Source organism: Culex quinquefasciatus, chromosome 1, assembly GCF_015732765.1.
Source record: "Culex quinquefasciatus strain JHB chromosome 1, VPISU_Cqui_1.0_pri_paternal, whole genome shotgun sequence".
In the NCBI taxonomy this organism is placed as follows: Eukaryota; Metazoa; Arthropoda; class Insecta; order Diptera; family Culicidae; genus Culex; species Culex quinquefasciatus.
In genome coordinates, this window is record NC_051861.1 from 21,083,764 (window position 1) to 21,093,974 (window position 10,211).

The following is a 10,211-nucleotide window of genomic DNA, read 5'->3' on the forward strand; positions in this document are numbered from 1 at the left end:
GTTGGACCACTGCCAAAAGCAGCAATCCCGGGAAAAGCCAACCCCGAACGAAGGGACACAACCGGGCGATTTTGGCACTGTGGGTGATGCACTTGTTTTTGGAATGCAGCAGTACTATAACACTACAGTAGCTGAGCCACGGAATGGACACCCACTAGAATCTACTTGAAGTGTGGTTCTTTTTTTTTTGTTTGGTTTGCTCTGCTTTAGATTGGAAAATTGTGCAAAATCAATTAAATTCCCGAATTGGGCTTTTTCACCTCGAAAGTGGTTCGCAATGGTGTGGCAATGGAGCCATTTGCAATTCTGTAACTGGGGCTTTTACATCTTGCTTCATTTTAGGTTTCAGTTTTGTATGTATTTTGTTCAAAATTTAAATTTCGGACATGTAACCACGGAATTTAAGTTTTCAGGATGATTTGTGCTATTTGCTATTCCTTTACCAGCAAACCCCCATCACACCGCACACCGTTTGGTACGGTATGTCCACGCATCCTTCCTTCCCTGTTGATTCTTTGGATTTTGGGTCCGTCCACAGAACCTATCTTATTCGAGAATTGCAATCATTATTAAAAGACAAAGACAAAATTGGGGCATAAGATCTTTCACACTTCTTTCTGTTTTCCTTGTTCTCTCCAGGGTTCCGAGGAGGTTGACCGGGAGCAATTTTCCAAGTTGTGGCGCGAGTACTTCTCGTCGGACGATCCCGCCTCGCCCGGTAACTTCATCTTTGGCAAGACGTCGTTTTAACGCAGCTGTCGATGACACATTTACACACAACAGCAACACTACAACACAAGTTCCCGATATCACTTTCTCTAGCTGCTAGAGCAATTTGATAATATGTATTTGAACGGATGGATAGGAAAAAAGGGACAAGTAAGCAGAGTTTTTCAATTTAGAACACAGAAAAAAAAAACAGTTTTATCGAAATGATTAGACATTAGTTTTGTTTTTTCGTTATCGTGATAAATGATCGTAAAGTGCACTCAGAAAAAAAGTAACATCACACAACAGAGCAAGGCATCGAGGTCCGCAAGCAATTCAGTGTCTCGCTACTTTTATCAATATTTTTGCCCCACATTTCGGTGACCCCCCAGGGGTTTGCATCAATCAAGCAAGTGAAACACCCTCGGCCAAATGACACCAAAGTGCCGTTGTCGTTTAAAAGTCATGAATAATGGAAACATCGCGAGAAAAAGTGCATCCGTTTATGACACAGTTTGGCAAACCCTTTTTTGGGAGGTTGGGGTGACAAAAAGGATGAATGCGAGGAACGTGATTATAATAAATGGTGTCAGCGCTGGGAATGTGATAAATCACTTCAAAAGAAAGAGGTGGAAGGCACTTTTTCGTAAGTGGTGCGATGTTGGTTTTTAGAGTGTTTCGATGTGTGGAAAATTTCTAACAAAAACACTTTTTGCTAAACTTTTGATAGCTCACTTCCTATTAAGCTTAATGTTTCTAATTTCAGTTAAAATCGCTTTTTAAAAGTTGTATTCAAACAATACTGTACCCCCCTACTTTCGGTTTCTACAGCCAACTCTCGGTCTTCTCGATATCAATATTGCTCCAGCTGTCGATAAAAATTTCAGTCCTTCAATTTTAATTTCATAGAAATAAACTTTTTTTTGTGTTTTGTTGGTAAAATTTAATTACAAAAGACAACAATTGATTCAAATAATTTTGATTGCCTTCCTTGTCTCGCACTGCGTGCATCTCTGCGCTAGTATGCAAATGCGCCAAAATGTAGGCAAACAAATGCAGTGGGCTCCGGAGCATTGAAAGATCTTCAAATAAAGAGTGGCTGATTTTTTTTTTGTCTCATCAGTATGACAAGAAATGCGACATTTTGGCTAGTTTTATTTGATTTTTTAAGTATGAAAAAAGTTGATACATTACAAAACACTTATTTAGTTTCAAATTTTGATTTTTCAAAAAAAATATAACCTTAAGAAAACAATGAAAATGTGAGTGGATACATTTTAGCAGTAGGCTTTAGTCACTTCGAGTTTACTGCATACGCATAATATTCCCTCAGTATGCCTACACAGATAAAAATATGTGAATTTAATCGACACGGAAAAAATTAATCACATGTAAACTCAGTTGATGTAAACTTGAGATTCGACGTAAACGGTTGAATCACACGTAAAATCATGTTTTTACGTATAGGGGGAGAGGGGGTAATATGCACCCCCTAAGGGAAAACTGTGATTTCTCAACCATTACAGCATTACTGTGGAAGACTTTTGTTCGATGTTCTAAAACAAATATTATTCTTCGTCATCCATGTGAAAAAAGTCTTAAAAAACCTCAAAATTGTTCGAAAATATCAAATTTCTAAAAACATTTTTGATTCATTACAAACAACCATGCGGGGCAATATGCACCGCAACATTGGGGCAAAATGCACTACAACAACGGGGCAAAATGCACCACAACATGTGGCAAAATGCACCGGGTAAAAGCAGTTTTCACTAGCCACCACTAGATGACACCGCTGTTTTTACAAAGGAGCTTCACAGCGGTGCATTTTGCCCCGACCACGCTTTTTGCAGAAAATTTAAATAAAAATGCATTTTTTGATGTTTTTGGACTCATCTATAGAGAATTTGCAGCAAAGCTAAAAGACACATGCCGCCACCTATGAACAAATAGCGTTTTTCGAAAAAAAAGTGTTTTAACCTTCAAAATCAACATTTTTATTGAACTTATGCCGGATTTGGCTGAGAAAAATTATTTCCAACAATTTGGTGTATAACTTTCCAATATTTGTTTGATTTTTCAATGAGAAAACTGGAAATTTAGAAAAAGATAGTAATTTGGACTATTTGGCAAGAAAGTCTGTCAAAAATCAATTAAAATTGTTGAATATACGTTAACACATCTGTTATCATTTATATAACTGTTTTTTTCTTTGATATTTACGGGGAAACTAATTTTTTCGTGTTCCAAAACATGTTTTTTAAAGAAAAAGTTCACAAATTTTTGCGCGCCCAAAAAATGATGTTCATTATTTTAAAGCAAAAAATTTTTCTCGTCTTTTGCAACTAGTTTCATTAAGATTGATGCAGGGAATTGAGGTTTTGCAGCGCGCCTGTGTTTCAAATGTAGGTGGCGCCAAAATGAGGTTACTTGCCAAAAATCGTATTCCTTTCTGCTGGATTAAAGAACAAAATCGCTTATTTCTCAGGATTCCCTGCATCAATCTTAATGAAACTGGTTGCAAAAGACGAGAAATTTTGCTTTAAAATAATGAACATCATTTAGCGCGCAAAAATTTGTGAACTTTTCTTTAAAACATGTTTTGGAACACGAAAAATGAGTTTCCCCGTATCAAAGAAATAAACAGTTATATAAATAATAACAGATGTGTTAACGTATATCCAACAATTTTTATTGATTTTTGACAGACTTTCTTGCCAAATAGTCCAAATTACTATCGTTTTCTAAATGTCCAGTTTTCTCATAGAAAAATCAAACAAATATTGGAAAGATATACAACAAATTGTTGGAAATAATTTTTCTCATCCGAATCCGGCATAAGTTCAATAAAAATGTTGATTTTGAAGGTAAAAACACATTTTTTCGAAAAATCATAGGTTTACGCTATTTCTTCATAGGTGGCGGCATGTGTCTTTTAGATTTGCTGCAAATTCTCTATCATGATAGAGAATTTGCAGCAAAGCTAAAAGACACATGTCGCCACCTATGAACAAATAGCGAAAACCTATGATTTTTTGAAAAAATGTGTTTTTTCCTTCATAATTAACATTTTTATAAAACTTATGCCGGATTCAGATGAGAAAAATTATTTCCAACAATTTGGTGTACATTTTTCCAATATTTGTTTGATTTTTCTATGAGAAAACTGTAAATTAAGAAAAAGATAGTAATTTGGACTATTTAGCAAGAAGGTCTGTCAAAAATTAATACAAATTGTTGAATATACGTTAACCCCTCTGTTATCAACTATATAACTGTTTATTTCATTGATATATACGGGGAAACTATTTTTTTCGTGTTCCAAATCATGTTTTTTAAAGAAAAAGGTCACAAATTTTTGCGCGCCCAAAAATTGATGTTCATTATTTTAAAGCAAAAAATTTTTCTCGTCTTTTGCCACCAGTTTCATTATGATTGATGCAGGGAATCATGAGAAATAAGCGATTTTGTTCTTCAATCCAGCAGAAAGGAATGCGATTTTTGGCAAGTAACCTCATTTTGGCGCCACCTACATTTGAAACACAGTCGCGCTGCAAAACCTCAATAAATAAGCGGTTTTGTTCTTCAATCCAGCAGAAAGGAATACGATTTTTGGCAAGTAACCCCATTTTGGCGCCACCTACATTTGAAACACAGTCGCGCTGCAAAACCTCAATCTACAGAATAATGAAGATTTTGGCAAAAACTATATACCTCAACACTTACAATATGAATAAATGCTTTTTAAATAGTCCAAAACTCATAATGAAAGTTCAATGAAAATTAGATGAAAACACAACATTTTAAAGTTTTGCAAATAACTTAAGCTGTTTTTATACTACGATGCTCAAATTTTTCCAGCATGGTTTAGCAATGTTAAGCTTTCAATTTCCATGATTTTTTCCGGAAAATTCTTCCAAATACCGAGAAAAGCAGGGGGTGCATTTTGCCTCGGGGGTGCATATTACCCCCTCACCCCCTAATTTGTTGCAAATTTACATCGAATTGCATATAAATTTAAATGTTTAATGACGTGCAAAAGTGTTACATCATAAATGATGTAACATTCGGAAATATTTTTTTGTGTGTAGGCTGCATACCGTATGGACTGTAATGGCTGGCTTCATATTAGTGCAATATCAAAAGTTATTTACCTTTTATTTCAGCACCACCAGAAGTGTTCAGAAATCTTCAAAAAATCAACTTGAGCAAATTTTAATCATTTCGGAATGAAAAAATGTACATTTTGAAAAACCTTATTGTTTCAACAATCTTTATTTGAGGAAAAAGCAATATTCAAAGGGCATCTTTTTGTTTGAACTTTCAATTGAAAACAAACAACATTTTGATTATTCTGTTATTTCAAGAAATATGAATGAAATTCGTGGTTGTTCTTATATTTTTTTTTTCATATATTGTTTTATTAATTTTATTTATTTGTGGTTAAGGGCCACCTAACTCAAGAGTCATTTTGGTCCGGATGTGCTTTATCTAAATCTCAAATACATATTATTATTTCTATATCAATAACTGTGTAAATACTGAATTGATTGCCGGGCTTCAGTGTGTGGCCAACTGCATGGAAAGGATGATCGAAAAAAATATATCAAACAATACAAAACCAATATCTATAGTTCCACAAACTTAGCTGTGTACTGTGTAAAAAAAAGGAAAAATTCAAACAATTAAAAAACATTTTACAAATCTCTATACCTCTCTTTTTCGACGAACAAACAAAATTAGAAAACAAAAAACTCGATTAATTCTGCCGTTAAGAACATTTTACAGAACAAATAAAAACTCCACAAATACACACAAATTGAACCTTATCACCACTAGCTAAGCGAAAAATAAAACAATTGGTATCTCTTAACGCGAAACAATTCACTTCAAAACAAAACAAGAGACAAAATGTATCAGATGATGTTAAACTAGTAACACAACACTGTTCAACTTTTGCAGATTAAACTTTATGTGAAGAAAACGAGATAAAAAAAACTTTGTAAAGTAGACTATGGTAACGAAAGAACTAAATGAAAAAAACTATATATTTGAAAGGGGAGAAGAGTTCTTATGATCGTCAATTTGTGAGGTGTGGTGTAGGTAAAAAAAATATCCCCAAAGTTGGAAAACCCGACAACACAAACACAATAACAGATTCACACACACAAATTACAGACACAGAATGAAATCGAATCCCCTCGGCATATCTACATAGAAACAAAAAAAAATCGTTTATCGTTTGTCTGCTTGTTGTTTACTTTCCATTTCCGGTGCCAATGAAGCCGCCTAAAGTTACGTTACTCAAATTATGCGTGCCTCCCTCTGGACAGAGTGAGTCACCCAAAACAAATGGTGTAAACATTCCTAAAAAATCAGTAGCCGAAGTTGAATAAACCAGCTCAAAGTATCCCGTTTGACTTTCTTAAAATTCACACAAACACTAAACAATACAATGCCACACACAGACATACTTACAAGCAAAAGTAATTTACGCAATTGGCGCTCCGACTGGCGATTTCCAGCGTTGATAACTTTTTTGGTAGGCTTAAGATCGAACCGAACCTGGTAGCAAACGAACCGGTAGCCGTGAGCACGCAAGTATGTTTGATCGTAGAACAAAAATCTGTCAATTTACGTAAAATAAATGCGCTTTTTATTAATCCAATATGGTGGCTGACAGTTTGTTATGCTTTGTAATCGCCGTGCACCGTGACAACCAAGCTCCAGTCAATTATCGTGCAAATTAATTGTCAATTTCGATGCTGATGCAAAAACTTTCCCCCCTCTCTTTCAAACTTCTACCATTGTTCTTTCCATCGCTTTCGAATGAATCTCCGTCGGACAGTTTAGCAAAACAAAAAATTCTGCATAATTTTTACAGATTTTTACCCAAATGTGACGTAGTAGAAGACAAACAAAGTGTAATTTTATGTGCGAAAAATGTAAGTCAATACCAAAACAAACCAAGCAAAAAAACAATAATTGATCGATCATTGTGAAAAAATTGAAAAAATTGCGCACAGTTCAGCGGCAAAAAATGGACGCAAAACGAACGCTAATGGATTTTCATCGAACGAAATGAAATGTGAGCAGTCCATTAAAAATTTGCACATCGTTTAACGGAATGCACAACGGAACGCAAAAAAAACGCACGCAAAATGGTGAAGGAATGGTATGATTGGAGCGATTTTTTCAAAGTTTTTCGGACATCGGACTGTCGGCGAATGTGATGGAACGGCGAGCACAAATTTGAAGAACCAATTACCAATTATATGATTGAAAACGAACGAATAGTGACAGTAGGAGAAAGAAGAAGAAAAACATTACGACACACTTTCAGAAAAGATTAATTACAAACTGGATCTATATTAATGTTGAATGTTAATTGAAATAAAAGTCCATTGGAAAAGTAGTCAAATTTGCGTTTGATGTTGAAAATGATGACACAACAACAAAAAAAGGGTTAGAAACATGAGTTTACGGAAATTGCTTTCCGCAAACAGTTATCCAAACTGCGAACAAATCAAAACTTCACTTCTCTCGCCGCAATTAAAGCAAGTAACGTAATGATTAGAATTCCCGGACGCTTCGAAACCCGGACACTTCATCTTGTTTTATCAATTATTTGGATTTAAGTTCGCATTGTGAATGTCAAAACTGTGTTTTTTGATAAATTCCATCATTAACTTTCATTTAAAGTTTGTTTGAATGTTGTAGTTAATACCAAAACAATTAAATACAATAAAATTATAAGTTTACCAAAAATGCGAAACATTTCACTTGAAATATTTCATAGGCAGTCGAAGCACCGGGAAGGCAAAGCTGAAATTTATTGTTTCGATTTCCTTAAATTTTAGCAAATTTGTATATAAACTATCGATTGTTTTAATGTTAACAGCTTATTTGAGACCTAAAGAATGCCATTCACTAACATTTCAGTCCAAATTTGTGTGATTCATAAGTAAAATAGTGTGTCCGGAATTCGAAGCAAAAGTGTCCGGATTTCGAATCAGCTTTCATCAGTGTCCGGGATTCGAAGCTCAACAAGTCATTTTATTTTTAAAATTCTGATGAAAAATTGTTAGAAAAGACATAATTTGCATGCATTTTCTTGAAACTGACTGTTTATACTACGTCCTGATGATATTTCTACATTTCCAACTTATTACATGATTTTTTGCCTGCTATAACAAAAATGATATGCTACTAAGTGTCCGGATTTCGAATCATGACGTTAGCTTGAATTCAAAACGTTTTGAACAACCTAACACAACGCGTCTAGGGACCTACATAGGGAAATGAAATGTTCTGGGAGAAATTTCAAACACCCAAAGGCTCTCTAAACGCGTCAGCGTACACAGCAAGCTTTGATACAAAAATTATTCCGGTTTTCGAATTTGTACTGGAACAAGGTAACGGTCCGTGGCCACCAGAGGTGTTCTGGATTTTAGTGTCAAAAAGCTAGATTTTCATCTAATCCATTATTTTCCTTGAAAGAACAACAAAATACCAGTTGAATGCAAGATGGAGTATAAAAATCCGTTGATAATCCGTTGAGATATGGTTAAAACAACCCGGGACAGGTTCCTGATATTTGCCTTGCGACGGCTCAAACTTAATCTTTTTCAATTAGCAACCTATTTGAGTATACAAAATATCTCAAAATTGGTCGCAGGTCGAGACTGTAGGGAAACCAGATTTCGAAGATAAAAAAAATCAGGTTATGATGAGGACTATTCAGAAAAAAAGTTACAATCCAAAAAAAATCTTTTTTTTCAGGATACCAATCGAGATTAGATCCCTGAACCTTCTGCTTGTAAGTTAAAACTAGCAACCTTTAAGACACGGGGCCGGTTCAATTATACGCCAGGTCTATAGCCAATATTCCAAAATCTCTGAGCAAGCAAGCAAGCAAGCTTCAATATTGCACCTGGTGAATCATTTGCGAGACACTCAATTCTGAGGCGCGCAACATTGCAGACCCTAAAACCACCCGAAAAGTTATCAAATCAACTTACACAACAACTTCACCCATCCCCACCAAAGCCCCCACACTTTCAGAGGTGGGCCAAATCGCACCCAAAATGGGCCCATTAGCCGGGGTTATGTTCCCGGAGCCGAGAGGGTCCGTCCCGGTGGTAGGTAGTTCCGCGTCGGCAAAATTGCACACATTCGACGAGGGCCGAAATCAGAGCTGTTAATAAATTACTATGTTTAGTCCAGTCCAACATAATCGCGCAGAGCGCGTGTAAGTAAGTGCCAAGCCCCGACCAAATCCAGCAGCAGCAAAAAAAAACCCAGACTGGATTGGCAGGCAGGCAGGCAGCACATGGCACTACACGGTACAACTTCCGCCTTTGAAGTGTAAATTTTAACATAATCACTTATACTGTGCTGCAGCTTGTAACGGTACGGGGAGCACTGCATTTTAGAGTAAAGGTTTCGGAAGGGTGGAGGTAGGGGTTGATATCGACAAAACGGAAAACACACACTTTTTGATTCTTGAAAGTGGATGCGGGTTGGCAGAGGGGTGGTGGGATTTTTGCAACATCAGATGTGAATAATTGAGCACGGGAAGTCGGAAACACATTTCTTAAAAGTTACTTAACCCACCCGTAGGTGGTTGGTGCCTTTCTCACATTTAGAGGGCAATGCTTTCCAATGCTTTGGGTCTCGTGGCGCAGGGGTAGCGGCTTCGGCTGCCGATCCCGATGATGCTAAGAGACGCGGGTTCGATTCCCGCCTTATCCACTGAGCTTCTATCGGATGGTGAAGTAAAACGTCGGTCCCGGTTTCTCCTGTCTCGTCAGAGGCGCTGGAGCAGAAATCCCACGTTAGAGGAAGGCCATGCCCCGGGGGGCGTAGTGCCAATAGTTTCGTTTCGCTTTCCAAAAAAGATTCAAAAGGGCGGACCTATCAGTGTTCTATCAACATGATTAATTATTCATACCATCGGATTGGGTAGTCAGATCTTCATAGTTCAGGGAACTTATGTGCTTATAACTTTTAATCAAGGGTCCTGATTGCTCAAAATCAACCACTCCATTCGCGAGCACAAATAGCAGGCGACGCGATACTGCCCTGATGAATTCCTACCGTTTGTCACTTTCAAACCATTCGCTCCCAAACACTATCTCTTCTAATCTCCTTCTCTCTCTGATCGGCTCAGTCTCCGAACGGCTCAGGCAGGCCACACGTCCTCGATCACTCTGAACTGAAAACATTTCTTCTCTGATGCGCTGCGTTATACTCATCGATTCGGGTTGCCTAAAATCAATGTTATCAACTAAATTGTGCATTTATTTTGATTTCATAACATTATAGACACCATTCAAAGAAACTTCCACCAAGAAAAATACAAATTGATGGCAAACTGAGGGCGTGAAGACAAAAAGACTGCCGCGCTGGCAATTTGTGAGAATGGCTCTTCGCTGAGCATGGTAGTGTGTGAGTGTCGTCGAGCGACGGAGTAGGCAAAAAATTTCACGATGTATTTGTAC

The 10,211-nt window shown here is 36.8% G+C and overlaps 1 protein-coding gene across 1 annotated transcript in view; it reads left to right on the plus strand.

The window, feature by feature from the left end:
- Nucleotides 1-1,383, plus strand: part of LOC6037521 (calexcitin-2) — a 105,384-nt gene extending 104,001 nt beyond the window's left edge. Inside the window, exon 7 of the mRNA XM_038248618.1 lies at nucleotides 640-1,383. Within this exon, the coding sequence (XP_038104546.1) occupies nucleotides 640-750 (111 nt within the window). The 3' untranslated portion in view covers nucleotides 751-1,383. The remainder of the gene's footprint in view (nucleotides 1-639) is intronic.
- The last annotated feature ends 8,828 nt before the right edge of the window (nucleotides 1,384-10,211 follow it).